General features: G+C 34.4%; 1 protein-coding gene across 1 annotated transcript in view; it reads right to left on the bottom strand.

The window, feature by feature from the left end:
* The window catches only part of ABCD2 (ATP binding cassette subfamily D member 2), a 53,543-nt gene that overhangs the window by 9,161 nt on the left and 23,085 nt on the right, over window positions 1–21,297 (bottom strand). The window contains exons 7-9 of the mRNA XM_036301259.1: window positions 10,077–10,222; window positions 6,783–6,867; window positions 1,468–1,593 (exon numbers count right to left, since the gene is read on the bottom strand). Of these exons, the coding sequence (XP_036157152.1) occupies window positions 1,468–1,593; window positions 6,783–6,867; window positions 10,077–10,222 (357 nt within the window). The remainder of the gene's footprint in view (window positions 1–1,467; window positions 1,594–6,782; window positions 6,868–10,076; window positions 10,223–21,297) is intronic.

Here is a 21,297-nt window from a genome sequence, read left to right as displayed (position 1 = left end):
TGGAAGGGGGAAGAGCTGAGGGTGGGAAGAGATTAACCAAATCTTATATGTATATTAGAGGCCCGGTGCATGGATTCGTGTACCAGTGGGGTCCTTCTGCCTGGTCTGCAGGGGTTGTGTAGAAACTGGCAGTCTGACATCCCCCAAGAGGTCCCAGATTGTAAGAGGGCGCAGGCCAGGCCAAGGGATCCCACTGGTGTATGAATCCATGCACCAGTCCTCTAGTGTAATTATAAATTTGTCCAAACCCATAGAATGTACAACAAGAATGAACTGTAAGATAAACTACAGACTTGGTGATAATGATGTGTCAATATAGGTCCATCAGTTATAACAAGTGTACCACTCTGGTGGGGGAGGTTGACAATGGGGAGGTTATACATGCATAGGGGCAGGAAGTATACGAAACATTTTTGTACCTTCCTCTCAATTTTGTTGTGAACCTAAAACTGCTCTATAAAATAAAGTCTTAAAAAAAACAACAACTGCTTGCTGGTGTGTGTCAGTGGATGAGTACTGACCTATGAACCAGGAGTTCATGGTTCAATTCCTGGTCAAGGCACATGTCTGGGTTGTAGGCTGGATCCCCAGTGAGGGGCGTGAGAGGAGGCAGCCGATTAATGATTCTCCCCCATCATCAATGTTTCTCTCTCTCCCTTTCCCTTCCTCTCTGAAATCATTAAAAATATATTTAAACAAAAACAAAACAACAACCTATTTGTTCCTTTGATTGAGAAAAATGGCTTTTTCCAATGCCTCTTTATGCTACTTGAATAAGGAACTGAATGACAAGATAGCATAATGCAACTGATCAATGTTTCTCTGTCACAATGATGTTTGTCTTTCTCTCCCTTCCTCCTCATATATATATGGTAAAAATATCATTTTTTAAAAATGGGAAATCTCATTATATGAGGTATTATTTATAAAACATTTTCATTCATTTTTTCCTTGAAACAAAACAAAGCAAAAACTTTTTTTCCTGTTTCCTTCGAGTTAATCATTTGGGCAATATCAACTTTGACATTTTCCTGGGTTTTGAAAAACAAACTAAAAAGATGATGTAAAATTATGCAAATACAGAGTTGGACAAAAGTAGGTTTATAGTTGTTCATGTGGAAAAACACATGCAGGTTATGATTATTATAATAGTTTTATTAACTCAAAAGAATAAACTCTGTGTTTCACATACAACCATAAAGCTACTTTTCCCCACTCTTGTATATTCTTTATTAGTATTGCCTATGAAATTATGAATATTTCATAACTTCTTTTAAGGATTATTGGAATGTGATGATAGTTTCCAAATAGCACATTAATGCTTGGTTTGAGATATGTAAACTACTAGTGTCAACTTAACAAAAATAGAGGTATAAAGTAGATGAAATGTCCTATGCTTTATAGTGGACAAGCTAATCATTAAGAAATATAAGGAAAAATCATCTCTCACAAATTGGAAACACTTACCAAAGAGAAGGCCTGTGTGTTATGGATAGCAAGGAAATTCCAGCCCCCTTTGCAGCCTGAAATATCTTTCCTTCAACATCAATGCTGACAGCACTGGTACATTCATCCAGCAATGCATATTTTGGTCTTTAAAAAATAAACACAAATAAATGAATGATTTTCCTATTTGGATGAGAAATCTTTATTTCAGTATGAGTTGCGATGTTACCTTTAAAGGAGCAAAATAGTCTATGACATATCAAAGGTGATAAATGATAAAGCAAAAGAGCAGTCATCCTTCCACCCCCCTGTTTGGACCAGAATATAATATTCTTCTTAAATTTTAAATAGATTTTCTGAAGCCTTCTCACAGTACATTAAGCTTTATTGTTACGCAGATGGGTGAGTCATATATGGGAGGTGTAGGAAGATGAGGCTGGTCACGGAGTGCTTTTTCTACCGAAGGCAGGCTCATTCTTGGTGACAAGGTTCTAACTAATTAAATGAAAAATATATTACAGTAGCTAATTATCAAACAAACCACAGCCCTGTTAGAAAAGATTTACTAAGAAGATAATTTTATCAACATTGTGAGTACCTAGTCACTTACTAATAAGAATCTCATTGCTATAAGATTCTGCAAAAGTAAGTATGCCTAATCTGACAAGTTTAGAGTAGGTATATAACTTGGTAACATTGTGACCTTGCTTCACAATCAAATTCTTAGGGGGAAAAATCAGTTAATATTTTTTCTGATTGTACTCAACAATTTTGTTTTTTGCTAGCTCAATTTTTACTCGGGAAATGACTTTCTACTCCTATCAGAGGCACCTATCACTTACCACCATTTTCATCTGTTTATTCTCTTCCTTTCACCTTACTCCCCTACTCTTTCTTTTGCCTTTACCTTATTTCAAACCTGTCTGGACTTTAGGGATGTATTTGGTACTCAGCAACATGACTTAGCTTTATTAAGAGGACCAAGGATGAGCCTTAGCCGGTTTTGCTCAGTGGAGAGAGCGTAGGCCGGCAGACCCCCCTACCTGGGCCCTGGTCAGGGCTCATGCAGGAGGCAACTAATCAATGTGTTTCTCTCACATCAATGCTTCTGTCTATCTTTCCCTCTCTCTTGCACTCTCTCTCTAAAAATCAATGGAAAATATCCTCAGGTGAGGACTAGAGAGAGAGAAAGAGAGAGACAGAGAGACAGAGAGAGAGAGAGAGAACCAAAGATCAAATCATGCACTGTCATTTATTATTTACTTCAGGGCTGAAAATCAGTATCAAGTATTTACCAGGACAATTTCCTCCATGACGATACTGTTTTTTAGAAATAAATGACAATGGAAAGATAAAAATTGAAACCAGTAGTAATCTCTCATTCAGCATAAATAGTTACTTAGCACTGTAAAGTCATTTTCTATGATGGGTTTGCTTTTTAATAAGATCCTGTACCTACTTGTTGGAAGGGGGAGTAGTCAAAGCAATTTTAACACGCCATTTTTTTATTTTTCTTAAATATATTTTATTGACTTCAGAGAGGAAATGAGAGGGAGAGAGATCAGCTGCCTCCTGATTGAGCCTGCAATCTGGGCATGTGCCCTGACTGGGAATCAAACCGTGACCTCCTGGTTCATAGGTTGACACTCAACCACTGAGGTACGCCACCTGGCACCACCATTTTACTTTAATAACTGCTTTCCATGCAAAGAACTAAAAAATCACTGCCAGTTCCCATGACGTCTACAGATGCAGTTTTGCTTTTTGGCTTTTGGTTACTGCTCTGGTTTAAGTATTAAGCATTACTTTTTTGTCTCAGAGTTGATCACTGTTTTATGGATGACATTTTTTTAATTGGAAGAGAGGGGCAAAAAGGAAGTATAAGAGAGAGGTTTGGCTTCCTGTTATAAAATAAGTCATGAGGATGTAATCTATGGCATAAGGAGTAAAGGTGATAATATCGCCATAACTTTGTATGTTGTCAGATGGCTACTAGGCTTATTGTTGTGATCACTTTGTAAGGTATGTAAATGTTGAATTACTATGTTGTACACCTGAAACTAATATAATACTGTATGTCAATTATAATTTTAAAATAAATTAAATTTTTAAAGATTTAATAAAATTATAAAAAAAGAGATGGATTGGGATAAAATTTTCTTCTTGGAAATCTCTCGAGTAATAAAGCTACTTATTGTATTATGTCTTATTTTTAGAATGCTTTGAGCTAAACAGAGCAGAGAAGCCATTTTAGAATTAGAAAAAAGTATATATCTTATACTGTGTTGTCATAGCAACCCCTAGTCTAGCAGATGTAAGATAGATTGCACACTGTTGTTTCTGTGGCATGACTGCTGTGTGTGTGTGTGTGTTGCGTGTGTGTGTGTGTGTGTGTGTGTGTGTGTGTGTGTGTGTTTGTGGTGTACTGAAATATAGTAAGCAATAGCTGGAATCTGGGACTGATATAACTAAGTAAAACATTAGATAATAGGGTTTCTCAGATTTTCCTCCTTTTTCTTTTGGTGTCATCAGAAGAGTGAGCCTTGCAAAAGATCTAGTCTATCCCCATTAAGACAGAACTATATTGATCATGCTTTAAACATTAAAAATCCTTTCAAAAAGAGTATATAATTGTGATATTGAATACTCCCTGCCAAAGTTCTCCATTTTAGCTAGCTCCGTTATTTCACATTGCAATTCAAATATTTTTATTAATTCCTTGAGAATGAGGGGAGGCAGTTTCTCATTATTATACTTTTCCTTCACTGTGTTTAACATTTCCATTTCATTTTATTTTTTCTCAATAGGTTCTGCTTTTCAACAACTTCATCATCTTCATGGTCACTAAATTTTTTTCCACTGGTGTACTTGTAACTTAATCTTTATTCAGTCTCATATACAAAATATTTTAGATACACAAATAAGTATCAACTATTTATTTCAAGTTATGGGTACTTGAAACCTCTTTTGGCTGGCATCTTTCATTAATGCCTCTTGCTCTTTATTACATGGTTTATTTTATTAACAAACTTATGCAGTGAGAAATTTGCGGTCACATTTTACATTCCATTATATTACATTTCACCAACTATGCTGGTGATCATATTACTGAATATTTATGGACAGAGTGCAAACAGATTCAGGGTGATAGTGGGTAACAGCTGGTCATAAATGTCAAACTGTAAAGTTTACATTTGAATCTTACCACATCAGCTGAGAAAGGGGCATTACCAAATATACTTCACTGAAAATTCTAAGGTAGCAAATTTTGGCTCACTTTTTTAGCTTGTCATGTTCTTTAACCATGTACATTAATATAAATACAATATTTTTAACACAATAATTTTTTCCATTAAAAATTCCAGCTAGATGCAAAATTAACACATACTGGCTGATTTAATTTATATGAAGTTGTAGAACAGGAAGAACTAATTTATGATGGTAGAAATCAAAACAGAAATTACCTAAGTGGGGATCTGACTGGAAATGGGAATGAGGGACTTTCTAGGGTGACAGAAATGTTCTCTATCTTACAGGTATTGGTTACACAATGTATCATACATTTAGCAAAAGCCATTGAATGTATACGTAAGGTCTGTCTGTGCATTAGGTACATAAAATATCACAATAATAATATTTTTTTAAAAAAAATCCTGGCTAGCTATTGCATAATAATACACATAAAGGTTTGCAAAATAAAAAGAGAGTCCTGACCGCTGTTGCTCAGTGGTTAGAGTGTGAGCCTGTGCATTGGAGGGTCTTGGGTTCGATTCCCAGTCAAGAGCATGTACCTGGGCTGCAGGTTTGCTCCCCACCCACTGTTGAGGTGCATGTGGGAGGCAACCAAATCATGGATCTCTCTCACATCAATGTTTCTCTCTCTCTCCTTTTTCTTTCTTCCTCCCCCCTCCCTTCCACTCTCTAAAATATCAATGGGAAAAAAAAATCCTCAATCCTCGGGTGAGGATTAAAAAATAAACAAGTAAATAAATAAATAAATAAATAAATAAATAAACAAATAAAAATTTTAATATACTTTATGAAAATAGTTACATTAAAAAATCAAGATAATACCAGCTTTTGTGCATCAACAAGATTGAGAAGAAGCTATTTCTAAATTTTAAGTGTTATAAGTTAATGAGATGACAGATTTTTTTCTTCTTTTAGTTTATCTAAATTTTCTACTGTTATGAAAAGGAAGTATAAGAGATAGGGTTTGGCTTCCTGTTATAAAATAAGTTATGAGGATGTAATCTATGGCATAAGGAGTAAAGTTGATAACATTGTCATAACTATGTATGTTGAATGTATAATCATATTTTAATGGACTTGTTTAAATATGTGCTTTTTCCAATGTTAAACTTTGAATATGAATCAGGTGACTTTAAATAATTGTCATCAATTTTATTATATACAAAATATGGTATGTTATTATGTACAAAAGTATCCTAAGATTGCTGGTACTGATGCCAAAGTATAAAGTTCTCTACAAAAGTATTAATGCTTCCACTGCAATTCCTTCAGGAGTATTGCATTGCCCCAGCTTATGGCCCATTCATGTATTCACATATGTAAATGTAATTCTTGGTCCTTTTTGACCAAGATGTAAGGACTAAAAGCGAGTTACATATTTTCTGATGACCTCCTGCTTTGCATACAACTCAGGTTCTCATTATCAGAAGTCTAAGGGGAAAAAAAGATATTTCTTTTTTAGGGAATAATAGGACAGGCAAGATGGATAAAGCAGAATAGCTTTTTTCTTTCTAGTGTCCTGTGCCTGGTATCTTTGAAGTCCTATGAATCTGACGCTGGTTGCAAAGAAAAAAATTTTATCAGGAGAAATTATTTTCTGAATCTCTTTTTATCACAGTCCATTAAGACCTACACTGGCTGGTTCCTTTTTCCACTGGATATGCCTCTAATTTTTGAGGAGGGGAGCATAATTAAATGTAATAGGATACTGAGTGGTTGAAAAATTAATGTAGTTTGAATTTAACAATTTAATTCAGAAATATTACTGAATGCCTACCTACTGTGTTCACAACAGTAAATAGTGGTTATGTATTCTTTACAATTTAAAATTAATACAATCCTACTTTCAAACTTAGAATACATAAAAATTTAATTTTGTCATCTAACATTAGTCGTCATAAAAGAAACAGAAAAAAGGACTTGGCAATTTCTGTCACATAAAAACATTCAAACTGTAAAGTCTAAGCACTCATTTTTCAGTGAGAAACTTTTAAACTAAAGATGAGGACAGTGAAGGTTTTTTTTTGTTTTTTTTGTTTTGTTACATCAATGGAATAGCAGTTTCCTGAGAACAGCACACTCACCTATGGTAAAACATTCGAGCCATGCCCATTCTTTGCTTCTCCCCTCCTGATAGGACATCTTTCCAGTCCATAATAGCATCCCATCCTTAAAAAAATAAAGATACATATTTTATAAAGCAGTCGTTTGTTACAGTTTTGGACAGGTGATTCTGGCAAGTTTGTTAACACAAAGAACCTGGTATTTTACACAGAACACATGATTGGTGAACTAGAGAGCCTCATGTATAAGCATTTTGTTTTAGATATGATATTTTGAATGATAATTCCTTTTGCTGACAAATCATCTTCTAAGAATTTGAAATACTTACACTCTTAAAATTTATTTGTTTCTGAATATGTCCAAAGAGTTGGTATAGTTATACCTATTTTGCAGGGTGTTGGGAGAAAAGACCAACACATTTGCATAGGCCTATTGCAAAGCCTACCAAGAGTAAGGCAGGAACTAACGTAAATGCTTCCCTGTGTCTGGCACTTTATATGAGTTTTCTCATTAATATTCCACAATCTTGTAAGGTAGATATTATTAGTTGCATATTATAGATGGGTACACTGAAACTCCTGGAATAATTGACATGTCTAATTTTACACAGCCAGATATCAGATTGGTACTTATATACAGGTCTATTTTCATGCTTGTACAGTTTATTTATGCCACATATCCTACAACTTCTTAGTTACTGACTTTCTGTTGGATATTTATTCAAAAAAAGCAATGCTTCTATTTTTAAAAAACAGTTTAGATCTACACATACTGATATAAAAATATACTCAGAATTTTTTTAAATGAAAAACCAAATTGCAGAATTATGTGTGCCATTTTCCTTCCAGGAAATTTCTATTTATTTAAAACTATATCCTTATATTAGGAAAAAATGCCATCTAATTCGAAGTTCTTGCATCTAGTGAAAACTGTTGACATAATATTTCTTCTGTGACTGAATCTTTAGAACATTTTTCTTATTCTTTTAAACAATATGTTTTTATTGGTTTCAGAGAGAGGGAGGAAGAGGGAGAGAGAGAGACAGACAGAAACATCTATCTGCTGCCTCCTGCACGCCCCCAACTGGGATCGAGGCTGAAATGTTGGCATGTACTCTAACAGAGAATCAAACAGGCGATCTCTTAGTGCGTGGGCTAATGCTCAACCAACTGAGCCACACCAGCTGGGCTCTATGACTGAATTTTATAGTATTTATGAAACATAAGTGAGCACTTGAAAACTAGGTTCAGATTACTACTGTGTGGATAAATATTCTGCGCTTTAAAAATATTTCTCCCTTGCCACCTTAGAAGACAAAAGTATTTGGGTCAAGAGAAGTTTTAGCTTTACATATTTAAATAAATCATGTCCTTTGTTCCACTAAACCCAAAAGTTTTAGCAGGCAATACTGCTTAATCTCAGAACAGTTAAATCAGAACTTAAGTCATATTATCACCTCTGATATTGATTTAGAGAGACTAAGACAGCTAAGAAGAGAATGGTTTTCCTGCTACCTAGAGATGTACAAACTGCTTTATTCACGTCCATTTGTTAACACTTCTTCTTTCTATTTTGTAAACTCTTTGATGGAATGAAACATAGTTTTTAATTACATCTTTTACTAAAGCAAAACATTTCTCTAAGCAAAATATTAGGTAGTCTAAACAGGCCTTCAGTAGGCTTCTTCCAAGTAAGTGATGACCTTGCAAATGAAAGTGCTTTCTTGCTTCGCTTAAAAACACATTTCATGTTTTAAGGGTTAGGCAAGTAAAGTGGGTTTCCTTGGAATTTTTTGATGTGTAAGGATATAACAATTCTCACTAGTACCCAGGAAGCTAGAAGATAACATAGCACAGTGGAATAGCATAGTATAGAACATTGACTTTCAAGTATGGTCTGTGGTTGAATCCCTGTCTCACCACCAGCTATAGGGAATGTATTAAACGTTAGTCAAACCCACATCATTTGGAAGTTATAAACATGAAATAAATTGACAATGTAAATTGCTTAATATGTTGTATTCTGCATAGTAAGCACTCAATAAACCATTATAATTATGATTTCATTATTAAGGTTGGGACATTATTAAAAACAGTTCTAGAACTTCTTGATGACTTCTAAAAAATAAAATACCCCACATTTATCATATGTTTCTATTTGGATTATTAGATTTCAAACTTATCCAAAATAACTTACCCAAGATTAACAGGCAGTATATTCTGGCACAGTGTTTTAGAAATGGGAAGGAGTTGACCATATGAAACAAAAAGACAACCTGCTTTCCATGTTGGTAGCATCTATAAATTATGATATTACAAACAACATAAAAGTAAATATAATAATACCTCTGTTATCTGCCTCATTTGTTTTTTTGTGGAGATCAAATGAAATAATATATGAGAAATTTCTGTGTAAAATATCAAGTACCATCACACAAAGACAAAATACTGTATCAATATTACAACTAGTAATAGTGCCATTAGCTACTAATTCTTGTGCATTTACCATGTGCTACTGTTCTAAACGCTTTACATTGTCTTATTTAATCTTTTCAGAATCCTTATGAGGTAGATATTTACAGTTGAAGGTAGAAATAACCGTGTTAATTAAGACTTCATTCCAAAACTTTTACTTCAAAGCTTATATGCTTAGTCACTGTACTACCCTGCTTCTTCTGATCATGGAAAAGGGCAAGAAAATAAAATCCTTGCAAAATTAAACCTAGAAATAAAGCTTGTTATTTCAGCAGTTTTTCTAGGCTATCACGTTATATGTTATCAAGTTATTTGAAAGTCTGACCATTATAAAGCAATTCTTTTTTAAGCTCATATATATGACTTTTAATCCTATTCTTTCAAAAATATTTTATGCTGAAAAACCACAGTACAGAAGTTTCTGTATTTTATCTAATTCTCTATATGCTGCTTGAAAGAAAAAAATGTATTGGTAAGACTGCGGGTCTAAAACCAAAAAAGAAGTTTTATGACAATTATTTCTTAAATTATTAATTTTAATGTAAGCCAAACTTGACAGGAAAATATATCTGTCATAAACTTTACATATATCTAGATTGACAGTGGCCTCTGGGACACTTGTACATCCAAATATGAAATAATAACTGTTTTAAAGTGCCAGCATATAACATAAGCAGAAATGGATGTCAATAATAGAAAAGCCCTAAAAGCTGTTTTTCTTTACTTGTGTGCTTATATTCCAAAAATAGCATATATTCAAATTAAACCACAGACAATCTACCCATTTATTTTTAAAAAACAAAGTTAAGTACGTTAAACAAAAGAATGACAGAGCTTTACCTCCTTCTCTTTGAACGATGTGATAGAGGTGGACATTGTGTAGGATACATTCCAGGTCGTGGTCTGTGTAGCCTTTATCACGCATGTCATCCACTGAATCAGGATAGATGACTTGATCCCGAAGACTTCCAAGAGACATGTATGGCCTATGAAACACCAAGCACACAAGAATCCTAGTACAACATCATTTCAGTTTACTCAGTGTGACATCCCGGTGGTCTGAAAACGCCACTGCAGACCTTACATACCACATTTCTAGTGTTGTATTTGTTGCCTAGTGATGAGTATTCTTCTCTCAGGCACGGCAGGATAATACACTGCTATGTTCATGTACAGATTTACTGAAACATAGCCACAAATAAAGTTCTATTTCAAATCTAACAAGAGATAGTTGGATAGTGTCAGCAGCAGAAACACATGCATGTTTCACTTTATTTTATAAATGTTGCTTCTGTATTTCATCAAATATTATTTAGGTTAACTATTATAAAATTTAAGATTTTGACCCAGCAATGTGAACAAACAAAACTTTTCTTTAAAAAATGGTATCCAAAATAAGAGAAATGCAAATTAAAACTACCCTGAGTTACGTACTTGTACTTATCAGATTGGCAGAGTTTCAAAAGCTCATCAACTCACTCCAACCTCTGAAGAAATAGGTTCGCTCATACAGTGGTGAAGGTGTGAAATGGTACAACCCTTTGGAGGGAATTTGGCAAACCAATATATCACTTGACTTTTGATTACTTCTAAGAATTTACTCTAAAGATATACTTCCAAAAACACCAACAGTAACTAAAAAAAGTGCATACTGTTATCCATTCAGATTATTTGTAATTACAAAAGATTGAAAACAACCAACATGTTCATACAAAGGAGACTAAGTAAATTATAATACCTGCCTCTTGTAGCTATAAAACAGGATGTGAAAACCTTTGGAAATCGATAGAATGATTTCCATAAGTTATTGTGAAGTTCCAAAAAAAGTGCAAAAGTAGATGTATAGCAGGTTTTCTCAACAGTTCCATCATGAATACACTGAACTACATACTAGTATTTCTTTGTTGTTGAGGGCTATCCCGTGTACCGTAGGATGTTTAGCAGCATACCTGGTCTCTGTCCATTAGACACTAGTAGCATCCGCTACAGTAATGATAAAAAAAATTCTTCAGATACTGTTCCCTGGGGGGACAGAACCATCCCCATTTGAGAACTATTGATCTATACATTCATCCCGATATCTGCAGGGGGTAGGGATTGGTTCCAGGGCCCCTTGTGGATACCAAAATCCTCAGATGCGTAAATCTCTTATGCAAAATGGAGTATTTGCATATAACCTACAAACATCCGCCTGTATTTCTTAAATCAGTGATGGCAAACCTTTTGAGCTCGGCGTGTCAGCATTTTGAAAAACCATAATTTAACTCTGGTGCCGTGTCACATATAGAAATTTTTTGATATTTGCAACCATCGTAAAACAAAGATTTATATTTTTGATATTTATTTTATATATTTAAATGCCATTTAACAAAGAAATATCAACCAAAAAAATGAGTTCGCGTGTCACCTCTGACACACGTGTCATAGGTTCGCTATCACTGCCTTAAATCATCTCCAGATCACTTGTAATTTCTAATACAATGTAAATTCTATGTAAATAGTTGTTACACTATTGTTTTCCTTGTAATTACAAGGAAAAAAGTCTGTACATGTTCAGTACAGACAAGCATAATGACATACAATACCCATGAGCAACAACATAACACTTATAAACATTTTTGATCCACGGTTGGTTGAATCTGCAGATGTGGAACCTGCAGGTACAGGTGGCTGACTGTAATATGCCACCTTTATGTAAAATTAAATTAAGAAAATACATATTGTATGCATATATGCATAACCTGTGGACACAGACAATAGGGTAGTGAGAGCCTGGGGGAGGACGGCAATGGGAGAGGGCTTGAAGAGGTTAATGGAGGGGAAAGGAGGATCTATGTAATACTTTCAACAATAAAGATTAAAAGGAAAAAATAAAATACATATTTATCTGCTTATTTTTACAAGGAGAAACACAAGAAGGTTTTGCTTATATTTACAAAAGGAAACGCAGTAAACCAGAAACTAATGAAATTGATTACCTGCTGGAGATGGGAGGACCAAGTCAGATTGGATTTTGGGAAGAGTGACCTAAGAATCCTTTCTACGTAATTTTTACTTTTAGGCTGGATACAGCCCAAGTGCCCATCAGTAGACGAGTGGATAAATATGCTGTGGTACACTTATACCATGAAATACTATGCAGCAGTGAAAAAGAAGGACCTTTTACCCTTTGAGACAGCATGAAGGCGCCTGGAGAATATTATGCTAAGTGAAATAAGCCAGTCAGAGAAAGACAAGTATCACATGATCTCACTCATATGTGGAATCTAATGAGCAAAATAAACTGATGAACCAAATATATCCAGAGACATAGAAGAATAGAACAGAATGTGAAATCTCAGAGAGGAGGCAAGGGGAGGGTGGGTGGTTGGGAAGTGATCAAGCAAAGAACTTGTATGCATGTATGCATAATCCATGGACACAGACAATAGGTTGGTAAAGGCCTGGGGAAGGAGGTGAGGGCAGGCTAGAAGGGGTCAAGGGGGAATAAAAGGGACATACATAATACTTTCAATAATAAGTATTTTTTTAAAAAAGAAAAGGCTGATGAAATTATACAAGAATCTATATATATAAAAGCCTAAGTAACCAGCCGATTGGCCGGTAACTATGATGCGCACTGACCACCAGGAAGCAGATGCTCAACACAATAGCGGAAACCATGGGCATGAAAACATGGAACAGACTGATGAATCTCAGAGGGAAGAAGGGAGGGGAGAGGGTAGGAAGAGATTAACTGAATACTAGAGGCCTGGTGCACAGATTTGTGCACTAGTGGGGTCCCTCCGCCTGGCCTGTGGGGATTGGGCCGAAACTGGCTCTCTGACTCTACCAAGAGGTCCTAGATTGTGAATCTGTGTACCAGGCCTCTAGTATTTTATGAAATTATATATTCATTAAAGATAACAAATATTGCTTTATTAAAGTGCCATTTCTCTCAATCATTGCTTTATATTATGTAAAATGGTAAAAACAGTACATCATCTATGTGTTTAATGAGGTAAACAGAAACTAAGGGTACTCTAATAGGTTTTGTTAATGTATTTATTTAAAAATATTATTATGAAGTTAAAGTTACCACAGAATCCTCTAGAAAGGCTATGTCAAGAAAATGTGGTATGATGTTGAATCTATTTTGAAAGCACAAGGGAATGGAGGACCCTATATCCAATGTTTATATGATTAGTTGCATGTGATCCTTTTTCCAACTCAAAAGCCTGGAATTTAACATGTTAACTAGCTCAGGTTTCTCTAGTCCTACTAAAGTTATACATAATTAAAGTAATCTGTACTAAACTTTCCTTTCTAGATTTATAGACCTATCCAAATTATCTTCTAATTATTTCAGGTAGATCAATGACCATATCAGAATGTTATTAGCTTACTTGCTCGGGCTCATCAGGAAGAGAATCATGCAACATACAAAGTATAAGCAACAACCAAAAAATATATTGCTTATAATTAGTAGCTATCAACAGAGAAACACTAACTACTTTTAATTTACTTTCTCTAAGTAAAATTCAGGATCACTTCTATTTGTTGTGAAAAAAAAACAACACTGAGGTAAACCCATAGGTATCACATTATAACTTAAATAATTATTATTATTTTTTTTATTTTTTATTTTTTTAAATATATTTTATTGATTTTTCACAGAGAGGAAGGGAAAGGGATAGAGAGTTAGAAACATCGATGAGAGAGAAACATCAATCAGCTGCTTCGTGCACGCCCCCTACTGGGGATGTGCCTGCAACTGAGGTACATGCCCTTGACTGGAATCGAACCTGGGACCCTTCAGTCCGCAGGCTGACGCTCTATCCACTGAGCCAAACCGGTTAGGGCATTATTATTATTTAAACAGCTATCATAGTTGTTTTTCTATATGATCTAAAATTCCTTCAAATGCATGTATAATTAAAGCTGTTCATTGTAACAGTAAAGTTAAAATACAAATGTTTGAGATCACTTCCATTCCCAGTGATTATGGCTTCTTATAGTTATTACAAATGTCTCAAGGTACGTTTGTAATTGGTTTTATATTCCCCACCTTTTTGTCCACTTAAATATCGACAATTTATGGTTGTTTTGGTAAAATGTACTGACATTTATTAGGGTTTATAATTATATAGTTTTATATTATTCTCTATTTTTCTACTTAATAGGGGCAAAGGCAGAAAGAAGAAAAAAGCATACAAAAATGTTAACTTTGCACTTGGAGTTTCTAGAATCATTACCCAAAATGCTAAATATTTCATAGTCATCTAGGTTTTAATTGTGAACAATACTGATCAAAGTTTCACTGCAATTTAACTATACTTAAGGCATGTGCTAAGTTTAAGAATAAGGTACAGCAAAGAACTACTATGCTGCCATAGTAATAAGAAGTTAGCAATCTGAAAGCCATAAAATCTAGCTATTAATAATTCATGTAAATGTACATGCTGGAACTGATCTGTCATCAAATTTTTTTCATGAACAGCAAAAATAAGATTTGAGTACTCAATTCATAAGTCATTTCTAATATTCTTAAAATAAGTATGTAGCAAAGAAAAAGAAATACTCAACTGAAAAGAGATAGTTACTTATTACTGAAATTATATTTTTAGGATAAGATATTTCTAGGTGCCAGAGCAGAACTGTGTGCTTCCTCTTAGGAGCAGGGACTGTGTTCATTTCCAACTAATACAAATAATATTAGTGGAATTATCAAAGTATCAGTAAGCTAATGAGAATACAAATTTTTTAAGAGTCAACTTTGTTAAGAGTATTTATCATTATATTAGATTGCTGTATAAAATTTCTGATATTTTGATCTTTAAAAATTACCAATTCCACATGGCTTACTCTAATAATTGATTCATGAAATGAGAAAAAACTTTTAGATACAATGAAATATTTTTTCCATTACTATTTTTAAAAATTGGCCCATAGAAGAGTTACATATGAAAAAGGCAACATTTTTCCAAACAGTAGAAAGCAATAGAAAATCATGTTTATGTTTATAGATCCCTTTAAGAGATTTTTAAGAACGACTGTTAATTACTACACAGGATGTACCAAAATGTATAAATTACAATTCTGTCAGACAATTGTCCAAAGATATTTATGCAGTTTACTTCTTCGAGTCTAATGGTCATAAAGCAAAGGAATAGAAGTGAATTTGCTACAGCAAAACTACTGAAACTTTTTATAGCTAAAAATATTTCTTTTAAGAAAGACATGTTAAATGACAAACATTTATTCCCATCCTAAAGAGCATTATGTGACATATCTAGTGCAAGCAACAAAATAAAGTTTTCTCCCTAATTAGTATAAGGAGCCAAACTAATTTGACAGTAGAAACCAAGTCTGTGAAGATATTCATTAATTTATTCAATTATTCATCAGAGGTTCATGGCACAATATGCCAATAGATATGTTATAGGTTTAGTAGGATACCATCAATGCATAAAGAGACATGCAGGCCCTAGCTAGTTTGGCTCAGTGGATAGAGCGTCGGCCTGTGGACTGAACGGTCCCAGGTTCAATTTCTGTCAAGAACACATGCCTGGGTTGTTGGCTCGATCACCAGTAGAGGGCATGCAGGAGGCAGCCAATCAATGATTCTCTCTCATCATTGATGTTTCTATCTCTTTCTCCCTCTCCCTTCCTTTCTGAAATCAATAAAAACATTTTTTTTAAAAAAAAGAGACATGCAGATGCCCTTTCTAGCTTATCTATAATAATAAAAGTATAATATGCTAATTAGACCCGAACAGTTGAACGACCTTCTGGACGTCATTCCTGACGTCCTTCCAGACAAAGCTGTGGTGGTGGGAGCCAACGCAGAGGCAGTTAGGGGCAATCAGACAGGCAGGCGAGTGGTTAGGGGCGATCGGGCAGGCAGGTGAGCAGTTAGGGGTGATCCAGGCAGGCAGGCAAGTGGTTAGGGGCGATCATGCAGGCAGGCAAGTGGGTAGGGGTGATCAGGCAAGGCAGGCAGGTGAGTGGTTAGGAGCCAGAGGTCCTGGATTGTGAGAGGTTTGTCCAGCAGTCAGACATCCCCAGAGGGGGCCTGGATTGAGAGAGGGTGCAGGCCAGGCTGAGGGATCTTCCCCCCACACCTGCCCCCGTGTACGAATTTTGTGCACCGGGCCTCTAGTATTCTATAAAAATCTGCTCAACAGTGACTCCCACATAACATAGGCAATCTGTTCCAGTAACAACTCCCACTCTCGAAGCCCAGATTTGTCTAATTTGGGACAGTAAGACCAGTGTCTGTGTAACCTATTAGGTATGGGGCTCCACAAGTAGGCCTGGATTAAGCCCCATATCACATTCTTCTTTTATTCCAGTGGCCCTTTCAGACCAACATTCCACTCAGGCAATGGCCCTACTGGCCTGAATCTTCCATGGCCTGCAGAAGACCTCTCTTATCTGTGTTCTGGCACCTAGAGATTCATTAAGAAGCAGAAGGTCCCCAAAAGCTAGAGATCCCCAAAAGCTAGGGGAAAACAGTGATCGAGATATTTAAACTAGCATTCCTCCACATTCTTACTTAGACCACTTCTTCATTCTTTAACCTGATATCTAAGGCAGAAGAAGAAGAGCATAGAGAAAGGAGGCAAATTATGCCTTCTAACCTCCCTCTGATCTCACGTGCTTCCTGGTTCTTTAACAGTCATTATCTGGTTTTACATTCGTGGATTAAACATGTTGTTATATAACACAGTTTTCCTATCCCTTTAAAGAGAAAATCCTGGATTTGGAAAGCATTCATACAGACACAATTCAAAAGGAAGCTCGGGTTTTTAAATATCTACAAAGCTCATTTGACACACGTACGTCTTAGCATGCAGTGCGGTTGTGCCAATGTTGGTATTATTGGTGTTACTTGAGAGTTCTGTCCATTTTGCTGAATATCCTATAACAAAACATAGTCTTTGCTCTGTTGCAAAGACAATCTCTTCTTTTGGCAACATATAGGGTAAATCATCATTTTTTTATGCATAATACTTCATAAAAATTAAGATTTGCTTGTTTTATAAGGTCTGCTTTAAAATTAAGGGAATATTTTTGAGAAATGGTTTAAAATTTTATAGAGCAATGGGTTTTAGAAGAATAGGAAATAGAGAACATATTAATATTTGAAAGTGATTTGAACATAGTTTAATTTAAAGGAATTTCACTTTTATACAAGAATATAGCTTCTTTCACATTAACATAAATGAATGAAAGCCAAGTACCTATAATAAACTTTAGGCTAAAATTGGCTTAGATTGCCTTCACCCTCAGCATTAAAAGGACTCTGCTTTCAAACAACAGCTGGATATTAGTGCATTGTAAGCATACCAAGCAAACAACCTTAGCTGGTGATATTCACTTGCAAGGTCAGGCAAGAGAATAGGAATTTTTCGGACATTGTGTCCCTTGCTGCAGGCAAGACAAAGTGACATTAGAGTCAGACATACCTAAGTTCAAATATTAGTTCCAAAATTTATCAGTTGGATGGCAACTAGAGATTCAACCTCTCTAAGTTTTCTCATCTATAAAATAGGGATACCAACACCAACCTTACTGGTTATCATACAGATAAAAAAAATTGAAACACATAATATGTATAAAATAGTGACTAGCACACAATAGTTGCTTGACACATTGTAAATTAATTTAAAAAATAGGCCAGAGATGCTCAGCCCTTGCTCAAGATGCCCTAGAATCTATCAATTACCTCAGGAGGCCATAAAATTCTCAAAATAAAAAATCAATATTAATTCAGTTTATTTTTAAAATATATAGGCTACATCATTAAAAGAAAACATGGATTACTGGCACTTTTATCATTAAAAGATACTGGCACTTCTAAAAGCTAAGATTTCATGTCATAAGCTCTTTTTACTAAGAAAAACAGTTGAAGAAAGTAGCAATTTTTGAAAGTAATGTAAATTATAAAAGAATGATAGTTTGTTATTCCCCCTATGTTCGGGGAATACAGTGCTAGAGAGGCTTTGATGATTATGATTGTCTGATAAAATATTCAAGGTCAAATAGTGTTTTTTAAAAAGTACAGGTAGGTTTTTAAATATGATTACTTTATTAATCTGAAAATAAGAGGTAGTGAGTACAGAGGGTTTGTATCCAAAGATTTGGTAAAGAATAACCCTGGTTCTGAACTGCTGGGTAACTCTAAGTATTAAATTCTCTAATTCCTTTAAACTCCAATTTAATTATTTAAAATATTCTATTTAGATTACTTATGCAGAGCATAATCAATATGGGAACAGAATTACATGATGGGTTGGTGCCCAACGGAAGGCTTTCTGAGGAGAGACATGTGATGTATACAGATGATCCTCTGGAGGATTTAGGGGGAAAAGGCAGTAAAAAGGAACCCTAGACTCTGCCACCTTTTGTGAGTAAACACCTGTTACCTTCTTTCTTTCTTCTCTCCATCCCTTCTATTCTCCCTCTATCACGTCCTCCTTTTGCTTCCTCTCTCCCTCATCCCCTCTCTCTCTTTCACTCTCTGTCCTCCCAACCACTACCAAATGTTTCATTTTCTCATTTTGGGGAGTGTTAGAATAATAACATTTTGATAGCAGGTGAACAAAACGACTCCATAAAAGATTGGGCTTTTGAGGTTTTCATGGCTGAAGACAGAGACATACGTACTGGGGAATTACTAAGTGACTAATGAGCCATAAACTAGTGGACTGGTGAAAACAAGAGAAGATCTTTAGTCTGCCCCTAGGTAGCTGAAAAGTCAGAGAAACAGCACCAAGACTTGACAAAAGAAATCCCAGATCTGTAGCCAAGTGGAAGGCTTTTCCTGAGGGTCAGTGGGGAATAATGAGTTTTGATCATCAGTTTCAGGAGTACAGTCACATTGCTTAGGAAATTCAGTCTCAAACAGCCTGAAATTGCAAAAGTATTTTTTAAAGTACAATCTGAGCAAGACTAAGAAATTTACCATAGATTTAGAGTGGCTAAATCTATTTTTTAGATGAAATATTTCTTTGCTCAAACTTATGAACTATTCCAGTAACTGTCATATGCAACCATTAATGAAGATGAGATGTGGAAAAATAAAACTGTTTTGAAACTAATTCATCTACCACAACTTTCTAATTGTATTCTTGAACTATGGCCCAGATTTCTTCTAACTGGCTCTCATTATTAACATTGCTAAAATGATTTCATAATTTCTTAGGAATTCAGGTTTCCCAGATTTTAAACTGAGCCATTCTCTAGAGATACGGTAAATAAATAAATAAATAAATAAATAAATAAATAAATGGCCTAATATATGCCTAATAAGAATATGCCTAATAAGAATATTTTCCCCTCAGAAGTTTATTTTATTCTTCTGTGCATTGCGTGACATTACTAGAAATCCACTTAAACAAATCCCACTCCTTTTATGAAAATAACATTTAATGTACATTTAATTAGTGCATAAAGAGATCTATTCTCTATAAGGAAGTCTTTCAATCATAAAAAGGAAAATTAGGGAGTTTTTAAAAATAAAGGTCTGTTTATGACTTATGAAGTTTATTATGTAGGTACATAGACTCAATTCTATGTTCAATTTATAGGATTTTTTTTGCCAACCTAGTATTTAAGCAATATTTCACTGCTATCAATTAATGCAATAAAATATCAGATAATATTCATTAGTGAGAATAACCTAAGTTGAAATGTTTAAGATTAGATACTGACAAATATTTTGAAATAAGTTATAGCAGCTTCCTTTTAAATAATAAAAACTTATAAAACTATTTTCAAATTTACTTAAAAAACTCAGCAGCTTTTAGAATATAAAAATAAATGCTACATTTAGACACTTAGCTTACAGGTACATTTAAATAAATTCTATGCTTTTCTGCAAGATATAAGATTCTAAACATAAACACACATTGTCATGTTTCCAAAGCTATGTAATCAAGATAAAATGACCTTTAAGAAAACAATTTTTTTAAGAAAAATTGTTAGTCTTCAAAAATACTTTTCATTTTTCTCCTTAACTAAGTTGTAGTTGACCTTTTGCTTAGGCAAGAGTAAATTTCATAACTAAGAAAAAATTTCCCAGTGATTTATGTCTGTTGCAAAATAACAGTTAGGTTTCTCTGAGGGCAAAGACTGGATTTATGCACTTTCTTACAACCCCCCGCCCCCACCCCATTTAAACAACTGTAGTAAAATACATATAACATAAAATTTGCATCGTAACCATTTTAAGTGTACAGTTCAGTGGTATTTTTTTCTTTATTTTTCCAATTTTACTAAGATCAAATTGACACATAACATTATATAAGTTCAAGACGTACAACATGTTGATTGGATACACATGTATAGCAAAATGGTTACCATCTAGTGTTACCTGACACCTCTGTCACCTCACCATTTCTTTTTTGTGGTAAGAACACTGAGGATATGCTTTCTTAATAACTTCCACATATATAATATGTCATTGTTAACTGTAATCATAATGCTGTGTACTGTATTTCTAGAACTTATATATCTTCTAACTCTTGATCAATATCTCCCTCTACCCCCACTCTCGAGACCCTAGTATTAAAGTTTCATTTCCCTGTTTCTACAAGTTTGATGTTTTTTAGATTACACATAGAAGTGCTGTCACACAGCATTTGTCTTTGTGTGACTTATTCTGCCTAACACAATGTCCTCAAATTTCAATCATGTTGTCACAAATGGCAGGATTTCCTTCTTTCTCATGGCTGAATAATATTCCATTATATATATATATATATATATATGTATATGGGTTGCTGTTTTTTTTATTTTTATTTTTATTGCCTCTTTAGCTGTGCAGAAGCTTTTCAGTTTGATGTAGTCCCACTTACTGATTTTTGCTTGTGTTGCTTTGCTTTTGGTTTCATATGCAAAAAATAATTGCCCTGAGCAATGCCAAGGAGTTTATTGTTTATTTCCTATGTTTTCTTCTAAGAGTTTTATGGTTTCAGGTCTCATTCAAGTCTTTAATCAATTTGTGTTCATTCTTTTTTTTCTATGCTTTTTTATTTATTTATTTATTTATTTATTTATTTATTTATTTATTAAT

Source organism: Myotis myotis, unplaced genomic scaffold (assembly GCF_014108235.1).
Source record: "Myotis myotis isolate mMyoMyo1 unplaced genomic scaffold, mMyoMyo1.p scaffold_m19_p_3, whole genome shotgun sequence".
Lineage (NCBI taxonomy): Eukaryota > Metazoa > Chordata > Mammalia > Chiroptera > Vespertilionidae > Myotis > Myotis myotis.
Note: the sequence above shows the minus strand (reverse complement) of the source record. Positions and strands in the feature narration are given on the sequence as shown.